The 27,321-nt window shown below is 38.3% G+C and overlaps 1 protein-coding gene and 1 long non-coding RNA gene across 2 annotated transcripts in view; one reads left to right on the forward strand and one right to left on the reverse strand.

The window, feature by feature from the left end:
* The window catches only part of LOC126967378 (D(4) dopamine receptor), a 43,626-nt gene extending 34,704 nt beyond the window's left edge, over positions 1-8,922 (forward strand). Inside the window, exon 2 of the mRNA XM_050811819.1 lies at positions 7,410-8,922. Coding sequence (XP_050667776.1) covers positions 7,410-8,691 — 1,282 coding nt within the window. The 3' untranslated portion in view covers positions 8,692-8,922. The remainder of the gene's footprint in view (positions 1-7,409) is intronic.
* Positions 1-27,321, reverse strand: part of LOC126967401 (uncharacterized) — a 557,714-nt gene that overhangs the window by 375,097 nt on the left and 155,296 nt on the right. The window lies entirely within an intron of this gene.

Below are 27,321 nucleotides of genomic sequence, written 5' to 3' on the forward strand. Positions count from 1 at the left end.
ACACAAACAAATGAATTCAAGCTCTAAAGGTTCCGCAGTCTGGGTTATCACGACCATCATGTTCACGAAGCATCCTTACACAAACAAATGAATTCAAGCTCTAAAGGTTCTGCAGTCTGGGTTATCACGACCATCATGTTCACGAAGCATCCTTACACAAACAAATGAATTCAAGCTCTAAAGGTTCTGCAGTCTGGGTTATCACGACCATCATGTTCACGAAGCATCCTTACACAAACAAATGAATTCAAGCTCTAAAGGTTCTGCTGTCTGGGTTATCACGACCATCATGTTCACGAAGCATCCTTACACAAACAAATGAATTCAAGCTCTAAAGGTTCTGCAGTCTGGGTTATCACGACCATCATGTTCACGAAGCATCCTTACACAAACAAATGAATTCAAGCTCTAAAGGTTCTGCAGTCTGGGTTATCACGACCATCATGTTCACGAAGCATCCTTACACAAACAAATGAATTCAAGCTCTAAAGGTTCTGCAGTCTGGGTTATCACGACCATCATGTTCACGAAGCATCCTTACACAAACAAATGAATTCAAGCTCTAAAGGTTCTGCAGTCTGGGTTATCACGACCATCATGTTCACGAAGCATCCTTACACAAACAAATGAATTCAAGCTCTAAAGGTTCTGCAGTCTGGGTTATCACGACCATCATATTCACGAAGCATCCTTACACAAACAAATGAATTCAAGCTCTAAAGGTTCTGCAGTCTAGGTTATCACGACCATCATGTTCACGAAGCATCCTTACACAAACAAATGAATTCAAGCTCTAAAGGTTCTGCAGTCTGGGTTATCACGACCATCATGTTCACGAAGCATCCTTACACAAACAAATGAATTCAAGCTCTAAAGGTTCTGCAGTCTGGGTTATCACGACCATCATGTTCACGAAGCATCCTTACACAAACAAATGAATTCAAGCTCTAAAGGTTCTGCAGTCTGGGTTATCACGACCATCATGTTCACGAAGCATCCTTACACAAACAAATGAATTCAAGCTCTAAAGGTTCTGCAGTCTGGGTTATCACGACCATCATGTTCACGAAGCATCCTTACACAAACAAATGAATTCAAGCTCTAAAGGTTCTGCAGTCTGGGTTATCACGACCATCATGTTCACGAAGCATCCTTACACAAACAAATGAATTCAAGCTCTAAAGGTTGATACATCCAATATACGATAATTTATATTTATACAGTTTATTCTTAATTACTTTTTATGGAATATTTTATATTATTTAAGCACTATAATATATGATATTGGATGCAGCACCTAATAGAGTAATTTGTTATGTATATTACAACCATTGTAAAATAATCTATTTGATTGAAAATACTGCACGCTTAGTTTCTTGTAGTACGTTCTTCTCACGAGTTCTTCTTTTTCCGAACATATGGAAAATTCAGTAATTTAAAAGAATGTATTTAGTGACTACTCGAAGGCGACTAGTTTAAGCCGAATTGAATAAATTTCATTTGAATTTGACTTTGATATCTACTATTGAAGAAAATTTAAAGATAATAATATTAACACACTCTTACACAAATTATCTTGCCCCAAACTTGGCATAGCCTGTACTATGGGTACAAGACAACGATATATTTAATACAATATACTTACTAAAACCTATATAAGCACTTATAAACATCCATCGGAAACAAACATTCATATTCATCATGTAAATGTTTGCACCTACCGTGATTCGTACCCGAGGCCTCTAGCTTAGTAGGAAGAGTAACTAACCACTGGGCTATAGGGGTTGTCAGATGTATAAACGTCAAAAAAACCTTTTTTCCTGTGCAAATCTATGAGCATACGGCCATAAAACTTGAGCATCTGACAGTTACTCGCTTATCACTTCGACATAATATTTTACGAGGACGTAAACATTTTTCGTGTTGGTAACATTAAACGAGTTTTGTAATTACACAAGCTATTTGGAATGCCTTTAAAAATCAATTAAATGTACATTTGTAAGACAAAGTGTCACTTTCTATTGTTTATGTTTGATGGAATAGTTTTGTTAAGTGGTTTATTGATAACGACTGAGAATAACAGAGCATAGTATATATACCGCTTACGGTATTCTTTTTTTTATGAAAATAATGGACGAGACGAGCAGCACGTTCAACTGATTGTAATTGATACGCCCTACCCATTACAATGCAGTGCTGCTCAGGATTCTTGAAAAACCCAATAATTCTGAGAGGCACTACACTTGCGTTCGTCACCTCGACACATAAGATGTTAAGTCTTATTTGCTCAGTAATTTCACTAGCTACGGCGCCCTTCAGACCGAAACACAGTAATGTTTACACATAATTACACATGCTTCACGGCAGAAACAGGCGCCGTTGTGGTACCCATAATCTTGCCGGCTTCCTCTGCGAAGGAGCCTCCCACTGGTATTCGCTGCATAAATCCTTCTTATAACGTTCGATTATATTCGATTATATTACGCGTTCACGTCTCCATATAACGCGCAGATCTCCCACATACATATTTCTGTACTGTTAAATTTATAATGATTTGTACAGTTCATAATTAGATTCGCATACCTTTACACGAGTGTCAATTGTTATTACAAAATTAAATTATTTTATTAAATTTGTTTGTGTTGAAAATACGTGTTACGAATTATGATTAATTAATATTATGATTTTTACTAATTACGAGGTCGTAACAACACGTACATATACAAATATATCCCTATAACGTGGAATGAGGCGTTATATGGAAACTTATCTATCTGTACATATAAAGATACTAAGAAATAATTTAACAACTACATCTATAAGATTATGAGATTTGAGAACTATTTCTACGGTAGGAATCTGTACATAAATTCGAAGTGGCGTAATAGGTGTAAAGTTGAGTCTTATGACTCATAACGGTGCCCCCGGTTTGAACCTCTGAAGTTAAAAGAGAGAGGAGAGCCGTATGTACGCTCGTTTAGCCTCCTCTTCAATAAAAAAGATAACCAAGGCTATAAAAATTAAATTTGAAAACATAATTTATGAACGATGTGGGACTCGAACCCACGAACTCTCGCGTTCCGTGCGACGTTCGAGTGACGTATCGATGATAAATATTGTATGTCTTGTTCAACTCTCAGGTTGAGTCCCGCATCGTTCATAAATTTTGTTAACAAGTTTATAACCAAGTATTTTCACATCACAGATCAATGATAATGATATCAGTGATAATTTAAATAAGGTAGGTTTATAACTAGATATAATAATTTATTAGATATTCGATACAACAACGTCACCGGCCATGACTTGTATTTATTTGTCCGAATGCGCGGGGTTTCCCCGGCCTTGTTTACGTATGTGTAGACAAAACGTATAAAAGCTCCATTACGAATATGTAACATAAACGTTCATTAGCGAAAGTGAAACAGGTTTATTATAATAAATACTTTTTGTGTTGACAATTTATGGGGTTTTGTAACTGATGGAAGCCGGAGGGGTGAAGGGGTATGGAATTCAGTACTGCAATAATAATAATTTAATAAACCACCACAGGTTTGCTTTGCGTAGACCGACAATTTATTTGGTATTTAATCAAGTACTAACACATTTACAATAAATACCAATAGTGTGTTTTAAAACTATTGTACATTCCAGTACTAGCGTCATCTAGTCATGGCTATGCGAAGTAATAGGTAGAATTGAATTGCGGTTACATATATTATTAATGGTTTAATTCAACGTTAACAGTAACTGATTGGAAATCGACGGGATCTAAGGCTGTTCTATAGAGCATACTTAGACATTGCTGAGACTTTACATAGTTAAAACTTAGCTGAGTGTAAGCTTCGTATAATTTTTCTTTATTTTGTTAAATTAAAGTTATAATTTTTTTATATAATAGCTAATAAAATTATCACATAATTCCTTTATTTTATTTACAGTATGTGTGGATTGATACATAAACTGTATTGTACTATATGTATGTACTCAATAACAATAACTATGTTTTTACTTATTAATCTACATTTTTTTGACTTACTCATGTAAGGCGTTTAGTAATTGACTTTTTTTTTCCACGAAGTTTGGTGAAAAGTTACTATTTAATTAGGTATAAAGGTAATTATAGCATGAAAGACCTTTCTAATGCTTCCACACACATATTTAGAGTTGCTTTCAAATAATTTGATGATTGCATAAAAACAAAACAAGATTGGCTTTGGAAAAATCTCAATGTCTGCTTTCAAAACAACAAGCACTCAAATAAATTTCTGATGTTTACAAATTATTATTAGCTACTTTCAGTGAAAACTGACTTTTACTGCGTTTTAATATTCAGCTTCTCTAAGATGTTTGTGACAATAAAAATGAATTTATTAGCGGAAAAACGGTCTTCATCAAACGACAGTGTGACATACTTCCCACTCATATATATACTACGATGACGTCATATTTCAAAGGCATAAGAGTTATAATTAACCTTGGATTATTAATATTATGATATTCCAAATCAGCTTAATTTGAATTTATGAAAAAAAATCACCGAAACATTATGTTTTGGAAGGTATAATACAGATGAAAAGTTGTTGAACATCTCTGTTGTTCTTCTAATATTCACCTGATTGCTTGATAGCATTGGCGGAGGTGATCACTTCCCAACAGGTAATCTGCTTGCTCGTTTGTCCTAGTATTAAAAATAATGAAGAGGGTAATAAAACGCGAACTTGACTTTTGCATTGGGCTGCCTTACGGCCATTCCCAATATTCAGTCTATCTCTTACTTGAGATATTTATATCTCACGATTTATCGTGACTATCGTTAACTATTCTGTCCCAATAAATTTATAGACGGTAACTCACCTTATCCGTACACGCTGTCAGTCAATGGGACGACGTATAGCTTACCAGCGATAGAAGTTTGTATGGAAATCTCAATTCACTTGTCCCAATATAAGGCGATAAGAATGACTTATCGGGTATTTTGGGACAGCTTCAGATTATTGACAGCTAATTACTGACAGTAGAAGGTAGTAATTTATCTCTATCTGTACATAGTATATTGGGAACGGCCGTTAGCTTAAGCTCAGCATAATTTTAGCTGTCTCATGACTAAAAACGAAAACAAAGATTATGCTAAGCTTCCACTCGGCTAAGTAAAGTCTAAGCATAGAGAAAAGATGAGATGAGAGCTATTCATCAAGACGAGGTTAGAAATATGAAATACCCCAACGGACGTTATATAGCCAAGCATGACAGATTAGTTCAATTCAATACCATTTCCATTTCCACTTCCGAACATTAACTCCGACAACTGTAGTATTTTAACAATTGATAATAGAATCTGATAGTAAACGAAACACGAGTTGTTAAACTAATTTAAATTTTTCATCATCATCATATCAGCCGGAAGATGTCCACTGCTGGACAAAGACTTCCCCCAAAGATCTCCACGATCATCGCTCCTACGCTACTCTCATCCAACGTATTCCGGCGATGTTGACCAGATCATCAGTACATCTTACCTGGCCTACCATTACTTCGTCTTCCAGTACGTGTTCGCCATTGGAGGACTTTACTGCACCAACGGCCATGTGTCCGTTGAACTATGTGCCCTGCTCACTGCCACTTTCAGTTTCGCAATCATTTGGGCTATGTCAGTGACTTTGGTTCTCCTACGGATGTCCTCATTTCCAGTTTTATCTCGGAGGGAAACTCAGAGCATAGCCCTCATATTTACTTTAAAATTATATTATGTCTTTCTACTCCATAATTCCAATTCCAAGAGTATATAAAATATTCAACCGAAGCCAATATGATTCCGCTCAGTAATGTATTCTTTGAATTAATTTAATTTGTTTTTCAAATAAATCTCACCGCCAAGGTCCCGTGTTGAGCTCCCCACCTAGTCCCAACCGCAAGGTCTGTCTTGCATATGTACGTAAGAACATTCTGGATAATATATGCAATGGATCATATGCTAACACACAAGCATTTTTTTTAAGATTTTCAAGTATTAATCTAATTAAGAATATTATATACTATCTGACTCGATAGGCGTTGTTCTGTTCATAACAAAAAAAACTCTTGCGAGTAGAATTTCGTAAAAGCCTTCTTAGCTCTACTCGGTGAAAGGAATATTCCTACCAAATCTACGCCTTATGGTTCCAGAGATACCTTAAAATTAAATTAGAAATTTCTTAAATATAGATTTATTACACGTCAAATATAATAATACAATTAAAATACAAACTTACTAATTGACATTTAATATATTTTGACATTTTAATTGATATAATATGTTATCAAAAATTTATTTAACCTCAATTTAATTAAAAACTAATATTTTATTTTAATCATTTGATAACGGTAATAAAAATTCTTTTCTAATAATATTGCATTCACAGCGTTATATTTCATTCGTTCACTTCAAAGGTTACAACTATTATATTGTGCCATTTCCTTGAGTTAATTTAGATATTAGACCAATATTAAAACAGACATCAAGGAAATATGTCTAAATATAACATAACCTATTTATTCTTATGGTTCCTTTTCAAAGTCAATGTCAAAATATCGTCAAGGAGTCTTTAAAATTATTATAATCGGATATTCTGGTTAATTTTTGTATAATTCTCTATCTTTTACAATAAAAATTCAACAGCCTACTTTGTATCTTTGCAAAGATAGAGCTCTGAAATATCGCTTGATCATATTATTTTGATATTATTAATATTCCAAAGTAAAGGTTATTCAATCAATTTATCTTTAATATTGTCAAAGTATGTCGTAATAAATTATATATTAAGCCTTGAAACGAAATGTGTTTGTAAAACATAATAATATTACTGATGAAAATGAAATATCGTGTTATGTTTTGATGGCCTTTCAGGTCCCCAATTAAATTTAATATAGCTCACAGAAACACCTTCCTCTGTTGCACATTGCTAAACAATTATTATTCAACTTTTCAAAGTATTTTATAAATTAACTTCACAATCTACGCTTAACAAACTCAATTAATCCTAAGCTACTTTTAACGACCCCATTCGTATTTGACACGTGCATTAAATGATATCACGTTGTTGATTTACGAAACGGTCGAGTTTAATATTTCGCCATCATTCAACAGGACAATGCAATTATGTAACGCTATGTTGATCTTATCTTAAAACAAAACGCCGCGCCAATTGTTGCCCTTCGCACGTCGAGGACATACATTCACGTTATTCGTAAGATTTCCGTCTATTCTTACGCCGACCTTCAGTATTTGGACGTGACATAAAACATTGGACATGTTTTAACAATATCAAACCCATTACATCATTAAATGCCAATCAATCTTCAACAAACCATAACAGTGAATGTAAATATCCGAATATTTGTAAATTCAACGTTGCTTTCTCTTGTTGCAGGTTTGTCATCAATTTGCTGGCGACGAATCTTGTGACGACTTCTCTACTGGCTCCCGCGTTGTTCGGTGAGCATGCAGCAAGAGAGCGAGCTGGTTGGATGGAGGCAGGAGATGCTGCGGCGGCCACGTGTAGCTTGGCGGCGCTACTCGCCGTGATGCTGATTGCTTTAGACCAGCACCATGCCGTAACTGATCCGCTTCGCTGTCACACACGCCTCCTTCAACGCCGGCCGGCCTCGCTTTGTGCTGTCACCTGGCTGATCACAGCTGGAGCTACCGCAATCAGAGCGACCATTGCTGTCTTCAAGTATTGCTATCCCCTCAACCCGGCTCTCTACGTCGTTGAGTTGACGTACTACGTAGTGTTCCTAGTCGCTGGTGTCCTCGCTCCAGTGAGCGTTGTCTGCTTAATGTATGCCAGAATATACCGCGCGGCGAGATCGTCTGGATTACGGGCAAGAGCCAATGGAGCCAGCGCACTACAGCTTCATGAACCTCATATAAACTTGCCAGATTTAATAGAAGAAGGTGAGGGACTGACGTTGAAGATTGATGTCCCAAATGCTGGCGAGGGTGAACGCAAGTATGGACCCTTCTTGCTGCCTCCAGATTGCCCTTTGAGATGTCCTTCTGTCGCGAGTCTCCGCAACTCGCGAAGAGAAGGAAAGTCAAACGAAGATTTGAGGAAGACCCTTCCAGCAGTCAGCTCGGCGCCGTCTCTTGCCGTGCCGCTGTTATCTGTGCATGGAAAGACTCCTTCAACTGTGAATAGTGGTTCTAAGATCACGTCAATAAGGTGTCGCATATCGAACGCTTCTTTGTTTAGATATAGGGAAGAATCTCGTGCTGCCCGTGTTGGACTTTTGACGGGTGCGTTAGTGTTGTTATACGTTCCGCATGCAGTTGTGGCTGTGGTATCAGCTGTGGTGCCGGGCTTAGCGGACAGTGTGCGTACTTCAGCGTTAGCCCTACTATTGCTCGCGTCTGCGGCATCCCCTTTCCTATTCGCGCTGCGTTCACGTCGCGTGCAGCGTGAAGCAAGACGGCTATTGCTTCCTGAGAAGAGTGCGTGGGACCGAGTGTCGGGAGTGGCGACCGCTGCTGCAGCAGATGGGCAGAGAGCTCGTGCTGCTCTGGAGCTGTTGAGGACGCTGTCACCGCGAAGTGAGAGGAGAGAGAATGAGAACCGCACATCAGTGTCGGGGAGTGGGTCTGAGGCGGCATGCAGGAGTTCCTTCAGCTCTGGCGGCAGCACTCAACTCTCCTCCGCGTCAGACGAGTGACAGACGCCCCGCGACCCGCACTCCCCTCCCATGCGGGTTCGCTTCACCTCCCGCCCCACCGCTCTACTCATCTGTGATACTAGGCTAAGAGAACCAGCGCTCGGCGCGACCGTTAGACTGATTTAGTATAAGTTTATTTATTAACCGACGTACCTTTCCGCTGAGCGGAGCATTTTGTAACTTTAGGCATCTATATGTAATAGTGAAATTAAATTTATATTGAAATTACAATGTGGTTTCATTTGTGGCGTTTCAAAATGGCCGTAAAATATACGAGTCATAATGTAATACATACGTTACGAAAATGTGACATTATATGAATCTAGCGCACAATTATCTTATAATGCAAGACTATTGCGCTAGTGGTAAAGTTTATGGCTATTGCTGTTTCATAAATCTCATTTATGTATATGGATTACTACTGAACTTCTTTTCTATATAAGAGGGCGCTAATGGGCAAGGAATCAACTGGTTAAGTGAAACCTGTGGATTTCTGCAATGGAGCGGATAAACAACGAATACTATATAATCTTGATAAAAGAATGTATTAAAAAAAATTATATTATCAATAATTAGGCTTAATAGATAAAAGAAATGCCAAGATAATCCAACTCAGAATTAATAACATTTTGTTTGGTTTAAAAACAATTTTATGATTTTTATTTTATATATTATTTTATTTTATGACAAACAACTTACGGGATACCTTATCATAGCTCCACTCTTTTGCAACACCAGATTAGTATCACAAGAAAGTAGCCAGTCATTGAAGAAGTTGTATTTTCAATTTTGTTGACACCTGTGTCATATAAGCCTAGAATTTGCGGAAGGACTGTTTTGCGGGTCACTTGAAGATAAGCGATCACTGCTCATACTCTTCTGCAAGATCAGAAGAATAACAGATCCTGTCAAACTGTTGTTTGAGGACTGCACCATCGACTCACTTTCAGAATTTCAAGAAGGTATATTAAGAGATAAAAAAAATTATCTCTGATACACAAGCTAGCCCCTCACTTAATTAAAGTAATAAATCCCAAAAGTAAGGATTATCACTTAAAAAAACAATTAAGTAAGTAAATAACAGTTAAGATTTGCAAGAGCAACATCTCAAGTCACCTTCCTAATATGCAGATATTGGGGTTGAGCAGGTTATCAACTGAAAAGTAGATCCTGTACATGAAGCCACAACCTGAGTGTTGAACTCGAACGTTTGGCTCAGTGGAAGAGCACTCGCACGGAACGCGAGAGTCCCGCATCGTTCACAATTTTGGTTTATAAAGTTAATTTATGTAAGCTAGATATGCTGCTTTGTCTGGACTCTGGATGTCAGCCATTTTCAACGTCGCGAGGGTAAAGTGTCACAGCTTAAGTATAATAAAATATTATTTAGCAATCAAAAGGTCTGTTGCAAATATCGAACTTTCACATATTATCCTATACAAGAAATGAATATTGCAGCGATGAGTAAACATACTAATGTCTCCAATATCGTATTTGAATCCTTATCTAGATTCTAAAACTCAGTCTGAAGTCTGGACAGAGCCTATGTCCGAGTCACTAATTTTATTTTTTTTATTTTTAATTTTTTTTGCGCCCAAGCAAGGGAATGGGCTACCCTCCGGGATAACGACGGGAGGGAGGTGGTGAATGCTCATGCATACCAGCGCAGCCTAAGTCTGCGTTGGTTATGTGGGACTCACGTGAAACCTAGGTGCCTACCCACTAAACACCACCTGCAGTTGGCTTTGGGCAGGTGCCCTCTAAGCCTACATCGAAGGCGACCTTCTCATGGGGAGAGAGAGGCGCAAGCGGCACTCCCTATGGAGTTTCCGCTGGGATATTGCACAGAAGGTGCTATCTAATTGGGACTAGTCACATCAGAAGGATGATCACAAAATAGAGGTGAATGCGTCTGATTGTCCCCGGATGCCAAGAGGTGTTCCAGGTCAGACGAGAGTTTGTTAGGGGGATCGGAGAGGGCGTGTCTGGGCCTCCTGACTTGATGACGTGAAGGAGGGGAGGCGGTATAATCCGCTGCCTCCTTAATCAGGGGATTTGGGTGATTGTCTGAGGACTTAAAGAAAGTTTCAGACAAGCACTTAAGGTGTTGTTGGATGGTGGGGAGCTCTAAGTCCCGGTGAAGGTCTGCGTTTCGAACACACCAGTGGGCATTGACAGCCTTACGGCAGAAAATGGATTGAACTGTTTGTAATTTGTCTATAATATTGGGTTTCGCATGAGCGAAGACTGGAGCGGCGTAAGTCAAAACCGGTCGAATGCAAACCTTGAAGAGTGTTCGCTTGTTCCTAAAAGACATTTTACTGTGCCTACCTAACATACTGTTTTGGCGGTACAGATAGAAGCGGGCGGTACCGGTCACCTTCTTGACGTGAGGCCTGAAGGTGAGTTGGGAGTCGAGGGTCACACCCAAGTACTTGGTTGTGGACCTGAAGGGGATAGGGGAGCCTAATAGATGAATGGGTCGATCGCGGCAGAAGCGTCTGCGCTTAAAATCAAAACGGACTGCGGAGCTTTTTTCCGGGTTGACCTCAATACGCCATTTCCTAAACCAGTCACCTAGCTCATTAACTGAGCGTTGGAGCCTGGAGAGGACTGAAGATATCTGTTGGGACTGGACGTAGAGAGCGGTATCGTCAGCGAAAAGAGAGAGTTGGACTCCATTACTAGGGATGGGAATATCGTTGGTATATGATATGTATAGAAGTGGTGAGAGCACTGAGCCCTGTGGTACCCCAGCCGTGAGCAGGCGAGGGGAGGAGAGGACACCTTCGTGTCTGAAACGAAAGGTACGTTTGTGAAGATAAGAAGCTACTATGCGGACTAATCGGGATGGGAGGCCTAGAGCGTGGAGTTTATATATTAGGCCTTCGTGCCAGACTTTGTCAAAAGCCTTGGCGACGTCGAAGAAGACAGCGATTGTCTTCTTACGTTTGGGATAGAACCCGCTGTAGATGTACTCTACAATGCGGTGGACTTGCTGAGGACAAGAGTGTTTAGCACGAAAGCCGAATTGTTGATTTATTATTAAGGGAGGGCCGTCCGTTGGAAAGAGATGCTTTCTCATACGGAACAGAATAACCCGTTCAAAGACTTTCCTCATAGCCTTGAGGAGGCTGATGGGGCGATGGTTGGAGGGGATATTGAGGGGTTTTCCTGGTTTAGGGATCCCTATAACTATGGCCTCTTTCCAAGCGGTTGGAAAGAAGCAGTGGTCGAGGCAGGCGTTGAAGAGGAGGACAAGAAAGAAGATCACCTGCTCGGGGAAGTGTTTGAGCGCCAGGTTGGAAATACCGTCGGCTCCTGGAGCTTTGCGAGGTTTTAATCCACGGATGATGGATTTAACCTCCTCTACAGAAGTTGAAATGGGATCGTCGGTGAGAGGCATTGAGTTCAGACGGCTGACCTCATTCTCCACCGACGCTACGTGGAGGGGTTCGAAAGAAGAAGTGCTGGGTGAGCATTGTGAAGCAATGCTTTCAGCAAAACACTCCGCTTTATCCCTGTCCTCGAAAGCTGTACTGCCGTCGGGGCGTATCAAAGGCGGAGTGTGGAATATTGCGTCAGTACGAAGGGCTTTCGCCACTTTGTAATACGCCTGGTGTGAAGGGGATATGTTCTCCATGAGTGAATCCCAATTGGAATTCCTCAATTCGGAGAGACGTAACCTAACTTGGCTCTGGAGGAAGTTAGCGCGTGACCTATAGTTGGGCGTTGGGTACTTGGCGGCTCTTCTGAGAGCTGCATTCTTGGCTCTAATGAGGTTCATGACATCAAGCGGGAGCTTATGGCTGTTAACCTTAACCACCCGCTCGTTGTCATGGAGAGCGGACTGCACTGTTTGAGTAAGTGCTTTTACCGTGATGTCAATCTTATCCGTACTATCGAAATAGTTGGACGAGATTGCATACGGTGAATTGTGGGCATCAAAAGTTGATGCAAGAGACTCCCTCTAACCCTCCCAGTCGGTGAGGGTTTTAGGGTGTATGGTGGTAGGGGTGGCGGCATGGGGCCCGAGCTTGAGGGAGACTGGACGATGGTCGGAGCCCAGGTCATCGAGTGGTTCAATCGCCCTTAAATTAAGAGCGACACCCTTGACCAAGGCGATGTCTAAAATATCGGGAGAGTGTGCTACGTTATCCGGGTAATGCGTTGGAGAGGTGGGACTTAGGACGTCTAAGTCCATAGACCTAACTAGACGGCGGAGCTTGATGCCATTCCCGTTTGTGGATAGGCACTTCCAGTCAGTGTGTTTGGAGTTGAAATCCCCAAACAAGATGACTGAGTCACCTAGAGAGAGGAGAGTCTCAAGGTCACTCTGGAGAGGGATCTTGAGAGTAGGGAGGTAGATTGAGGCTATGATCAGAGACGGATGACCTGACATGCCCAACTGACAGACGGTTGCTTCCATGTTGGTAAGCACTGGAGTAGCGATTTGCGAGCAATGAAGGGATTTCTTGTAGTAAATGGCTGTGCCTCCGCCACGACGGTCGTCGGCTCTGCCATTGTGTACAAGAGAGTAGGAAGGGATCGATAAGCCCTTTGAAGCGTCGGGTTTAAGGAATGTTTCTTGGATAAGCAATAGGTCGATGTCCTTATTGCGAACAAATTCCTTAATCTCTGGGAGGTTGGTACGCAGGCCGCGCGTATTGAATGAGACAAGTGATAAGCCCTGAGGCTTCACTCGCCCCAAGTTCGGTGATGAAGCGTTACGCGATTGGGACATTAGTACAAAGAATTCACCAGGTCTTGGTGCTCTATCATTGCAACAAGGCGCTCAGCAGGAGACCTAGCTGATTTAAATTTGTTGGCGAGAATGTTGAATTCTTTAATATCGAATTCTCCATTCTTCAAGAAGCTCAGGGGGTTTTGTACTCCTGAGTCTGGTTGGGTAGGTGTTGCCCATCTGCGGCCACTCGGGGTGACTTGTACAGGGCGGGAATTGACATTGGATGTCTGGGAGACCGGGGCTGCTTGTCTCCAACAAGTGGAGAGTAAAGGCCCGGTTGTCCTCTTCCTCAGTTGAGGGAAGTTCGTGCCAGTGGCCGGAGGTGGCCCTGGTTTTGAAGACTGCTTCTTAGCAGGCTTCGATGTTGAGGGACGAGGGGCGCGGGGACATCCGCGGTAGTTCGCGGGATGTCCTTCCTGCCCACAAAGGACGCAAGCGGGAGGAGTCTCCGCATCGCGGGTGCGTTTGCACTCCTTGGTTGTGTGTGGCTCTAAGCACTTGACGCACCTAGGCGGGGCTGAGCAGTTTGCAGCTGCGTGGCCATAAAGCTGGCAGCGATGGCACTGCCCTGGGAAGCCCCGTCTGTGTGGAGCTTCGACACGGATGTTTGAGAGCCCACATACGATGAGCTCTCTCTTGAAGATTTCCCTCGACTCGGGGACATTGGTGAGGATGACCAGAGCCAGTGGGTATTTCCTGCCGGATCGGCTGTACATTTTGTGTACAGCCTCGGCCTTGAACCCTTGCTTGGTCAGGTCCTCTAGGATGATCTCACTGGGGAGTTCATATGGGACGCCACGTAGAAAGGCTTTCACTTTGCGGTCTTCCGGGAGCGCATAGGTGTGATAAGCAACACTCTTATGAGTGAGGAGGCGAGTGAGGACTCGGAAGTCCTTCGTAGCCGCACAAATTTTAAAGAAATTGGCTGACCTAACTAAATACAACAAAATATTGTTAGCGCGTTTTAGAATATCAAGCCTCATAGTCAACGCCATCTCTTGAGAGTTTTATGAACTAAACTCTAAACAGTAAAACATACTTCAATGTGATTTCAAAGATAAAACGCAACAGGATATAAGTTTTTATGACTAGAAAACACTGCCTATTTGTACGCAGTGGAAATTGAAACAAATACAGTACGTGTATGTACTTTACGTTCTTTAAATCAATTATTGAAAACTGATTCGTTCCCTATCGATTGTTCATTTAATGAAGACTTCTTTTTTTATGACAATAAGGGACGAGACGAACAGGATGTTCAGCTGACGGTAATTGATACGCCCTGCTCATTACAATGCAGTGCCGCTAAGGATTCTAGAAAAAACTCTAAAATTCTGAGCGGCACTACATTTGCGCTCGTCTCCTTGAGACATAAGATGTTAATTCTCATTTGTCCAGTTCACTAGCTACGGCGCCCTTCAGACCGAAACACATTAATGTTTACACATTACTGTTTCAAGGCAGAAATTGCAATAGGCGCCGTTGTGGTACCCATAATCTAGGCAGCATCCTGTGCAAAGGAGCCTCCCACTGGTATGCTTACTCTTTAGAGATAAAAAAATTAATAATATTATAAACACCTTAAAGGTGATTTATTAATATTTCATCTCTGATATCATGTCTTTCTTTCTTTGATACATAACATATGTAGTTATATTGTTTTGACTGCTGCTACACTGATGTCTTCTGTATGTAAGTGACCACCTAAGCCTTGCCACACGAGTATTTCATATTTAAGACAAATAAAAGTATATAATCAACAGTTTCTACAAACAGATAAGTTGAATTCAAATTCAAATTCAAATATTTTTATTCAAAATAGGATGTGACATCACTTATTGAAAGTCAAAAACTACCACCCATTCCAAAATGAATGCCTCAGACCTGAGAAGAATGGGCGCAACAAACTCAGCGGGCTTTTTTTTTTCATCGAATAAATATGTTTACAAAGTAATATTGTACAATTAAACTTATTATTTAATAGCCTGAGGGCGGTCACTCCATTCCCAATCTGTGATATCATTAAGAAAGTCATTTATGTTATAGTAACCTTTACCACACAAACGTTTTTTAACAATTCTTTTGAATAACGTTATACTGTTGTTTTGAACATTTTCTGGGATCTTGTGGTAAAAGCATATACATCGCCCCACAAAAGACTTACTAACTCGACTTAGCCGAGTAGTAGGCATTATATTTTGTATTATGTAAACATTGAGTAAATAGGTACCAAAGAACAATGCACAATGAATGACCGTTGAGAAAAATGTTAGTTGAGGCAATGTCTTATTTGAAAATATTATCAATATAATAACAGACGCATTCCGTAGCAAAATACTACACAGTGACAGACGACATAAATAGTAGTTAAAAAAAACTAAAAAAACACTTTTTTTATAGGCAACTAAACTGAGAAATATTGTTTTATTTATAAAAGCGTGTTTTTTTCAGTTTTATTAAAATACTATTTTCATTAATGAATTAAAAATTCTCTTTGGTATTCGAAAATTTTCTAATATTAAATAAATTGGGTAAAGATAACGGTTGAAATTAAAAATTAGCATCTAGGCCTTATAGACGACAGATGAAAATTATATAAATTAACAAAAATCTTATTTTGCAAATCCAAAAATGGAATATTTATATCAAATTATTGTAATATCATCGGTCCTCGATAAATCTACGACGTTTGAACGAAATCTGGCCGTTTAAAGTGGGTCTAAATCGCTCCCAGATGAGTCGGTTACAAACAAACATACTTACAGGTTAAGCTAATAAAAAGCTTGTAATAATAGATAGTAAAACAAATAGTTAATGGCCATACAGTTATTAATAAAGTTCTGCCACAGTTTGTAAATTTACAAATAAAGACAATATTTATGATATCATTGGGGGGAGAATCTACCATAGAGCCATCAGGGCAAGTAGTTGATCTTTCGCATTGAATCGGGAATAAAGGAGCCGGGAGGTGAATCTACAAAGCAGGCGGTTGTGGAACGCGAGGCATCATCAATTCGCATTTTAATATAGCACCGATAGGACAGAACCAGCTCCTGCGTCCCGTAATCCCAGCGACGTATATCTACGTCTCTCGCTTTCACCACACCACCAAGGCCTCCGACATTGTTCAGTACTTGGTGGAGAAGACAAGGTTTCGGTTGGGGGTCCAAAAGTTGGTGACGCGTCACACAGTAGACTTCAACTCTTTTGTTGTTCGCGTCCCGACATTCGTTGAACATATATCAACCTTCCTGGACGTGCAGCTGTGGCCGAAGGGGGTCGTGTTCCGCAAGTATCGCGGACGTCGCCGACCGCCGGAAGCTACCAAACCCGCGCCTCACATCACCGCGAAAATGTGACGTAGATTTAAGTTATATATCATAAGTATGTTAGACTATAAGGTATTTATTTTATGAGCCATGTAGCCTGAAATAAAGGAATTATTATTATTATAATAATATAATATCTGGTGTTGAAGAACTCATCTGAGCTATGTCCGTGTTATGCGTTAGAAGATGTAGAGAGATCCTACATCACCTCGCAACGCCAAGAAATAAAGCCGATCTCATTCGGAGATGAGAGATCCACCAGTGGGAGGCTCCTTTGCACAGGATGCCGGCATTATTGTGTTTCGGTCTGAAAGGCGCCGTAGCTTGTGAAATTACTGGGAAAATGAGACTTTACATCTTGTCTCAAGTCGACGAGCGCAATTGTATTGCCGCTACGAGTTTTTGGGTTTTTCAAGAATCCTGAGGGGCACTTCATTGTAATGGGCAGAGCATATCAAATACCATCAGCTGAACGTCCTGCTCGTCTCATCCCTTATTGTAAAAAAAATAAAAACATATGTGGTGAAAAAGCCTCTGTCCTTGACATTGTAAGTAAGAACGTAAACAATGATAAAATAAATAAAAGGATTGTGTGGTTTTATGAAACCACGGTAAAAGTGAAACTTTCTTTCACATTATAGACATTTAACTAAAAATTTTTGGAATAATATTCCATTAAGGGTATAAAAATCGCATTATCAATCTTAATTTTATACTTGTAAAATTGGAATGATAACGGGAAATAATAAAAGTAGACTAAGTCTCCAACTAATATTTTTATTGAATTTTGTGTGTTATCCCTGGTTAAAAATATTGATTGAAAAGGTTTAAAAATAATGAAATTTGAATAATTTGAATACTTTTTCATGTATATACATTTACAGTTTACATGGGGTGACTGATTCCCAATACTTTTCAATCAATATTTTTAATCAGGGAGAGTACGACATACATAATGCTTAACAATTATTAAGATTATATACACATATTAAAAACAACCAAAATAGCGTGGAGCACTGGCACAAATGAGTCTATACACTACACGGTCAGCTGCTGCGAACTATAGGCGCCGCTCGACCGTCACGCAACATGCAACACACAGACGAAATAGTTTGAGACGATGTAATAACAGTTTCACTTTAATAAAAAATTGCAATAAAATTGTATAAAGTGGATATGACCTTCTATTAAATGAAGAACACGTATGCCAGAATAGCAACGCTCCGTTAACGTTAAAACTAATGGAATTAATCCTGTAACTGTTAAAACTGGTGGAAGTTTAACATCAGTTTTAACAATTCGAAAAATTTTAGGTTCACAATTTAAATCAATTTAAAATGTTATAAAAGTATTACAGAAAACGTGCCACGAGCGCGAATCGTGTATGTAGGTGTGAGTAAGTGAGATTGTGTCTGGATCATGTATGAGTCCACGTTGTATGGATATGTAAGTGTAAGTGCTGTTACCAATGAATAAATAATTTAATTTACCCACATTAATTCAATTCAGTTGCAAAACAAATAATAAAATTATTTGCATTTTAGATCTATCTAGTGTTTTCCTCCATATAATCGTTTACTATAAGAAATTTGTTCATTCCATGCAATATTATTAGAGTTTTCTTGAGTGTAAATTTCGATAAGATTTTCCTTAAACCGACCTTAATACGACGAGATCTAGTCTCGTTACAGAATTTTACGAGTGAACATCTCCTGATGCCTCGTGTAAAGGTGAAACACGTGTAATCACTCTTATTTTATTATTTATTTTGCTTAGAAGGCTGAACTTGCTTTTGCCTAGTTATAATAATAAATAAATAAATAAATTTCGTTTATTTCAAAGATTACATATATATTTTTAGTGGTTGAGACTTCCCAGTAAGTTGTCTTAGGACACTTGTGTTGGGAATATATCGCAACTTCCTGAGCGGATACATAATATTTGATAAACAATATAGAAGTAAACAGAAATGAGTAAAAACCAAATTTTACAATTAAAACAAGTCTGAAAACTGTGTGTGTGTATGCTAGTGTGAGTGAGTGAGAGTGAGTATTATTACAGACAATACATTCATCACTATGCCCCACGTAAAGGTTTGTTGAAGCGGAGAAGAGAGGAGCTAAGCGGAGCGGTGAAAATTTTGATACACAGAATTACATTAAACCTTAATTTTGCTACGCACAGGCTCGAGTCACATGGTTTAGCAGAAAATAGTAAAAATTAAAACGCAGATCGAAGAAGTGAACCAATAAAACGCCCGCCTGCTTTAAGGCTGGGGACCGAGCCAACGGCCTTGAGGAATCGAGCGGAGCTAGGTTACCTCTTCCGTACAAGATCGCCATAGTTTTAATTGAGAATTAAAAGCATTTTTAACTTATTACAAACATAATACAATTTTCTTTACAAAACTAACAAAACTATGTCATGTTAAATAGTGATGGTAGACAATAAATAATTTTCTCACAATTTTTATGTAGATTAAATGATTAACATGCCTTCAACTGTTAATGTTAGAGGTATTTTTTTTTTCGCAATGTTTATTAAAGATAGAAATGTAAAGAAAAATTAAATTTTCTTCTCATATTCTGTAGATATATATTTATTGTTTGTAAAAATATTAGCTTAATACAAACCTTTAAGAAATGGTTTCAATTATGCGCTATTGTGGCGATTACTTGGGATAGCGGTCTTAAGTGAAAATTCGTATAAAGCAGCCTAGCTCCGCTTCACAGCAACAAAGTTTTAGCGTATTACTCGTACTATTTTCTCAATGGCAATGTTCCTGTGATTCCTCTGGTCTTGTAGGAGAATGTAGACGGAAGTGAACCCTTGCCATCTTTTAGTGATCTCCGCCGACCACATTCTCTTGCAACACCAGTGGAATCACAGGAGAATTTCCGGCCTTTAAGAAAGAGTACGCGCTTCTTTCGAAGGTAACCCTGTCGTTATCTTCTTCGAAACACATGGAACCTCATTCCACAGGTTGCTTTTACGTGGATGAAAGTTCCTTGAAAACCGCACTGTGGAGGACCGCCAGAAATCCAGATGATGCGGGTGATATCCAAATTATTATTTGTGGAGGAATTGTGCGACAGGAATCAGGTGAAACAGCTCTACGGAACACTCCCCGTGATAAATGCAGTAAGAGATACACAATGAAGCCATGTACTGAGCACTAAATCCCCGACAAATTAAGATGCTCTGCGTTGCACGCGGTCAAACGGTTCGAGCTGATACTGGGGCGCGCCAGACCAGAGATGACAGAAATACTCATTAAGTGGCCGGACCTGCGCTTTGTAAAACGCTAGAAAGTGTGCTGGCTTCAGAAGTCAGGTAATCCTTATGCTCGTCTGTTTCTCTTACATAAGATAAAAAACAATGAGTCTTTAAAACTGCTGCACCGTATGTCCTCGAATTGCTATTACTGTACTTATAAGCCTTATCACCCACCGACAGTGAGTTTTGGACATTAGACGGAATGATTGACCTGTTCCTGCCTATTGATCCCGCATTGCTCTAAATAGTATATTATGATACAAGTGAGGTAGGGTTGTTATAAACGAGGCTGTGGTTTGCAGGCCCATCGAGGGCGTAAATCAGCCGAGTGTCTAGTCACTAGACAGAGTCTAGTCTAGTGAGTAAGTGGCTCACGAGTTTTATACACAATTTTTCAACTTGCGAAGAAAAAATAAACATGGACTGCATACATTTTTAAACTATCGTAAGTACTTTTCTCTAGATTTAGGCTTTCGTTTGCATTTTGTGCTGTATTTAGTATTTCGGGCGGCTTTAATTCTTTAAATTTTTCTGTAAACTAAAACTTGACTTAAAAATTGTACGTATATCCAACAAATTACTTTAAAATTATAATTTTTGTGATAATTTTTTTTCTATCAATAATTTGATAATAATATATGTTTTTTTGTCTTAATAAGGGGACTCATTTATTTATTTCAAAAATGTAAATGGATTTTCAGCGGCATAAAATCTCTTTGTTGTTACAAAATAATACTGTATTATCCGGATAAATTGAATAGGCTCTGTTTACTCTCATATAATTTGTAGTTAAGTACTAATTTAACTTCGTAGGGTTAACTATTACGCACTAGTGTGTAATATTATTATGCACGTGTTCGGTGGCCCTAATGGCCCTACTTTACGAGCAAGTGTGTTGAAAAGTAAGTTACATAACTATTGGCCCTGCCATCGCTAAATGTAGGTCTACAAAAAATTCCCGCGATAATGGGGATTATCAACGAGGAATGAGGAAATTAATCAGCTGAATAAATATAGGAAAAATAATTCCGAGATAAAGTTATCAATGGCGCTACTTGTAAGTGGAACATTTATAATTAATACTTGTTGTGTACAGATTTATCGAATGGCATGTCTGTGAGGTTAGAAAGTGTTAATAAACTATTGTTGATAAGCATTACATATTAACTTTATTAAGGAAAGTATTGCTTGTACCTCTGATATAATACACTAATTATGAGTTGTTCTTTGATAAAATATAATTTTTATTTTATTTATTATGTCATGTAAGCAAAGACAGCTATGGCAGTTAATTATTGAATATTATTGAATGTGGCTGTATGGGCTTGAACCCTTTGCCTGTCCTAACAATGGACGAAGAAACCAAAACGAACGTCGCAAATGTCAGAAAGTTTATGAAAACTTAAATTTATTATTAATTGCAAAATTTGTAATAAATAAACAAATACACTTGGTGATTTTCAAAAAATATAACCGAGCATTTTAAAACAATTTTTTTAATACCATTTTAAAGCCGTAAATGAATTTATCTGACGGTAGCATCGCATTACGTAACGAAGCGGTTTACCCTCCCATAAGAAGTTATCATTTAAAAAAATAATTCTAACAAAAAACAACCGGATTAAAAAACACTATTCCTAAACAAAAGATATAATATTAATCCACTAGAAAGTAAAAAAAATATTGCGTATTTACATTTATACAATTTAATTAATTAATCTAATTCTAGTTACGATTATTGTTATTTTTGTAATCGGTGTCTTCCGCCGCGGCCCGCTATCGCCTCTCGCGACTCAAGCACATATCCCACCTATATATACCTTGGATGACACCGTAATCAGAACCTAACCAAACTCTCGACAAACTATCCTGAAGTATATCCTTTCCAATAAAAAAAGAATCATCGAAATCGGTTGGCGCAATATTGAGTTATTCATAAATTTATCATCCTCTTTGCTATAAGTATGTATAGCAAATTTAAGACTTTTATGGTTTTCTCATGGATGCCATAGTCAGATCTGGACCATATTACAATGGGACCGCACGGGAAGCACCATGTTTCAAATAAAAAAAGAATTATCAAAATCGGTTCACCTATTCGAAAGTTTTGAGGTAACTAACATACCGACGAATTGAGAAACTCCTCCTTTTTTGAAGTCAGTTAAAAAACAGCAAGACTTTGACAAACCCAAATAATTGGCAGCCATATCAGCTTTCTCCAGCCTTGCTCGATTTCAGCTTCAAATAGATGTCATTACTTCTGTAAACAAATTGTGATATTACTAAACTGTTTGCCATATGTTTTTTCACCAGAGTGATAATATTATTATGATACGATGACACGTCGAGTCGAGGCGGGTTCCGCGTCACACCATTCATAATATTTTGTGATAATGTTATCGTAAACAATACGTAAACTCTGCGGCAATAATACACTATTTTAATGCAATGTCCTCGCTCATATTTACATCAACAGATCTATATGTTTATCAATTAAGTTTATTTAAAGATTTTATTATCAATGAGAGAGCGGGACAAAGGAGTCCTGGGTCCAGGGTCAAGTAAGTGATCGTAAGTGGGTAAGTGATTTAAATAAAAAAAAAAATAATAATATTGACACACTTTTACACAAATTATCTTGCCCCAAACTAGGCATAGCCTGTACCATGAGTACAAGACGATATATTTAATATAATATACTTACTTAAACATACATAAATATCCATGACTCGGAAACAAAAAAAAAAACAAAACATGATTGCACCTACCGGATTCGAACCCGGGACCTCTAGCTTAGTAGTCAGGGTCACTAACCATTCGGCTATATGGGTCGTCAATAAATTACTTCTTAAAGGATTAAAAGGCGTGTTATTGTAACTGTGTTTTTACGTCAGATTTTGCATAAAAGTTACATTTTTGTTGTTATTCCTTTTAGTTAACCCGAGGATTCGATTTCAAAATTTCTTATTGCCTTACATTAGGACGCGTGAATTGAAATTTCAATACAAACTTCTATCGCTGGTAAGCTATACGTCGTCCCATTGACAGACGGCGTGTACGGATAAAGTGTCCGTCGATAAGTTTATTGGGACAGAGAAGACTACGATAGTTACGATTTTTATCTCAAGTAAGAGAACGGCCGTTAAATGTGTAACACTCGCGTTAATCAAAGAAATGACTAGGTAAGTGATTAATGCATTCCATTATTTTCTTTTCGATCAGCAAGGTTAGCGGCCTTTTGGCATGGTCTGCAAAATCCCGCACAAACGCAACTTGGAAATTTCCGATGCAATACCACATCGTACAAGCTTCGTTGTAATGAAGTGCTACCGTACAGTCATGTTGCTTGAGTGGGTATCCTCCATATGACTTAAACAAAAAAAATTATATTTTTTAAAACTTCAAATAAAAACTTATTTCTATGAATTTTATAATGATATTTTAAACATTACTTAACTTAAATTATAGTATAAAAAATATTTTTTATATTATGCGGGGGTTTACTACAAATTTTAGTGTCAATAAAAAAATACGTTTAAAAAACCGACTTCAAAAACTGAAAAGTATCAAATAAATAAAAATTAAATTTAAAACACCTCTCTTGTAAACCTTTAATAATAATAAAATACTATTATTTGTATGTGCTACCTATTGATAGGTTTTAAGTCAGTGCCAAGGTAAGGCTCTCCGCAAGACTGTGCCGCTCTACTTCAAAATGCTTTTGGGAGAAAAGCATCTTGGTGGAGCACCTCACGGTGCACGATGGTTTGCTGAATTTGAGAGAGTTCGGGTTTCTTTACATGACGAATTTCATGAAGGGCGGCCTTCAACTGCCGTCAACGAAAATAATCTGGCTAATGTTAAGAGGCTAATTGAAGAAAACTAAAGAAAACAAGAAGAAGAGTTACCTATGTGACAATTCGAGGATTTTTGGGGATGGGTATGAGCCAAATTCAGAAAATTTTACACGAAGAATTGAAAGTTCGGTGACTTTGTTGTCGGATCCAACGACAACAAAGTTTCCGGTGCTCACAGATGCTAATGAAGTACAACCACTGACATTCTAATGCTGTTTATGACATTGTCACAGGAGACGATTTATTGTTTTGATCCCGAATAAAAACAGCAATCTTGTGAATGGGGTGTTTCAAAATGAAAACAGGCAACAAAAGTGAGGCAGTCGAGAAACGTTTGTAAAAAAATGATCGAATTTTTTTACTCAGCTAGCTATCTGCACAATTCCACTTGAAGATCAAAAGAGTGTTAAAGCCGAGTAGTATTCTATCATTTGTTTACCCAGGTTGTTAAAAAAAGTTCGCGAAAGACGACCAAAAAGCCGCGTTCTCCTACATCATGACAACGCTTCTTCACACACGGCCAACAAAACTAAGTCATTTTTAGCTTCCGACAAATTACAATTCGTCACCCATCCTGCACATAGCCCCGACCTAGCACCCTATGATTTCTGTACTATCTCCAAAACAAAGATTTGATGAGAGGTTTCACTTTTACCAATTCCGAATAGGCAGTGAAAGCGTTCAGTCAGCACGTAGAAAACATGGCTTCAAATCTGTTTCCTCCTGTTTTAAAAAATGGTTCGATAATATTTTGGTTATAACGTTTTGCTTTTTTATCTTAACGCAAAACTTTCAATGTGGCCTACGTAGTTATATATTTAGACTTTTATATATTTTGCTTGGAACTGACTTCCAACCTTCCAACCTTCGGAAGATTTACAATTCATTGATTCTATTTCCAACTGAATCGCACAAACTTCAAATATTAATGATTCATTATTTGTTATCTTAAAGACATAAAATAACAGAAGCAACGATATTGAAGAAAATAGAAAAACCTTGATGGCCATGAGACATTTTATTACAACCGCGGTTTTCCAGCTATTTTCTTAACGACTTTAATTACGAGCTATAAATCATTTTATAGTCGCATATCTAGATATTTTTAAAATAATACATATTTGTGCATGTCTATTTTTTATGAAAGGCGCAAAATAATATTACGTTTTAATATGTCAGTGTCATTTTCTATAATGAGATATATATATATATATATGAATGTGTTCCAGAATGAATGAAAGGAACCCAAAAATACTGAGCGGCACTACAATTGCGCTCGTCAACTTGAGATATACGATATTAAGTCTCATTTGCCCAGTAATTTCGTAAGTAAGTAATGCTTAGACATTACTGCTTCACGGTAGAAATAGGCGCCGTTGTGGTACCCATAAACTAGCCTCCCACTTCAAAAATTTAAAATAAAAGCAATTGTGCGATTTTATGAAACCTTCTTTCCACATATTTACTAATATAAGCATATGTATCGAAATTATAATATATAATATATTATTTTTTAATCAATAAACAAACAAAATAGCTTAGAGCACTGGCACAAATTAGTAATAGTCTATACACTAGACGGTCAGCTGCTGCGAACTATAGGCGCCGCCCGACTGTCACGCGACATGCAACACACACACAGACGAAAAAGTTTGAGACGACTGACACGAATCAGAACAATTAACATATATGTTTATTGTATTGTTTCGCTAAGATATTCCAACCAATTAACAATACTTCAGCGCCTATACACTTTATTTAGCCTTGATTATTGGAAGATGCCTTTGTAACCATAATGTTTCTGTAGAAATCGTTCTAACGAGGTCAATAACTTGTGTCTCTCTGACTCATGTAGGTGCGGCAGACCTAAAATACATAAGATGAATTGCCTAAGACTTTTATAATTCCAAGATAATGTAAGAAATATAGAATAAATTATTATTGTGAGTTATAAATTATTGTTGAATTGCGAAAGTGATGTCCTTGGATTTATCTTTTGATGTTTCATTTAAATATGGGTCGCGATATTCTGAAATATAGGTCAGTCTAGTTTGGGATGGATATACATTATGCTATATACATCGCACGCATATTGCGATGCGTAAATAACCATTTTAATTTTAAATTAACTCAAAGTAGGTCGGTATGACATTGGTGACGCCAAAATGCGCATTTATTACTTTATCTGTTCTTAATTTATGTGTTTTTCTTCACTTGTCATAAAATATTATTAATAAAATATTATTAGTGTCTTACTGTGGGGTCATGTTATTTAAATGTTGTATTAAAATGGCTCTGTCGTAAATCCTACTACTCCACAGCTGAATATCTAAGTGATCGGACAGCCCTGGACTAGAATATGATTATTTTATAGTAATAGCAATGACAATACAATATTGTATATTTCATTAAAAACAGCGCAAGAAAAGAATCCTGGGAGAGTTTCTTGCGCCGCTTCTTCACTCTCAGAGCGCCATTTGTTTCCGGAGCGGTAGTAGTGTCTAGTATATTAGAAATGACATAAGAATTCTAAAGGAATCAATTTTGAGAAAATTAATGCCTTTTATGCCTTTTAAAAGTTCTTAAACTGTCCGAATAAATGGCCTCGAGTATGGCGTAGTATTAGCTGCCGCATTTTGCCACTACGCCTGCGGTATCTAGTTGGAACGCAGCGGAGACCAATCCAACCAAGCTATCTACTTACATTGTTACAGTTCAAGCGATTCCCTGTCTCGTGTAATGAAATATCACTTCGTTATTGCAAATTATCCACAAAATATTAATAATAGCATGTCAGTCATGTCAGTTATGTCAGATTTGGTGGTAACTTTATTTGTATTGAAATAAGGGAAGAGAAGAGCAGGACGTTCAGCTGATGGTAATTGACAAGCCCTGCCCATTACAATCCAGTGCCGCTCAGGATTATTGAAAAATTCAATAATTCTGAGAGGCTCTACAACTGCGCTCGCCACCTTGAGACATAAGATGTCAAGTCTCATTTGCCCAGTAATTTCACTAGTACGGCGCCCTTCAGACCGAAACACAGTAATCCTTATACATTACTGTTTCACTGCAGAAAGAGGCGCCGTTGTGATACCCATAATCTAGCCGGCATCCGGTGCAAAGGAGCCTCCCACTGGTAATTTCCGCGCATATCATTATTAAGGTTGCGTCCGTCGAGTTAATATAAGTATATTATTATTAAGGCTAGAGACCAACTATAACCAACAGCAAGCATTAGCAACCTACAAATAAGCCTTAAGGGTATGTGTAACAGGATAAAATAGTGTTCATAGCTCCAAATGCTATATTTTCACCACAAAACTTGTCAAAAACACCTTTTTTGGTTGTTTTCCGCTTTCCCTTCGAAGAGGAATCGAGCGGAGCTAGGTTACCTCTCTCGCACAAGATCGCCAAAGTT

This window comes from Leptidea sinapis, chromosome 13 (genome assembly GCF_905404315.1).
Source record: "Leptidea sinapis chromosome 13, ilLepSina1.1, whole genome shotgun sequence".
NCBI classification, from domain to species: domain Eukaryota; kingdom Metazoa; phylum Arthropoda; class Insecta; order Lepidoptera; family Pieridae; genus Leptidea; species Leptidea sinapis.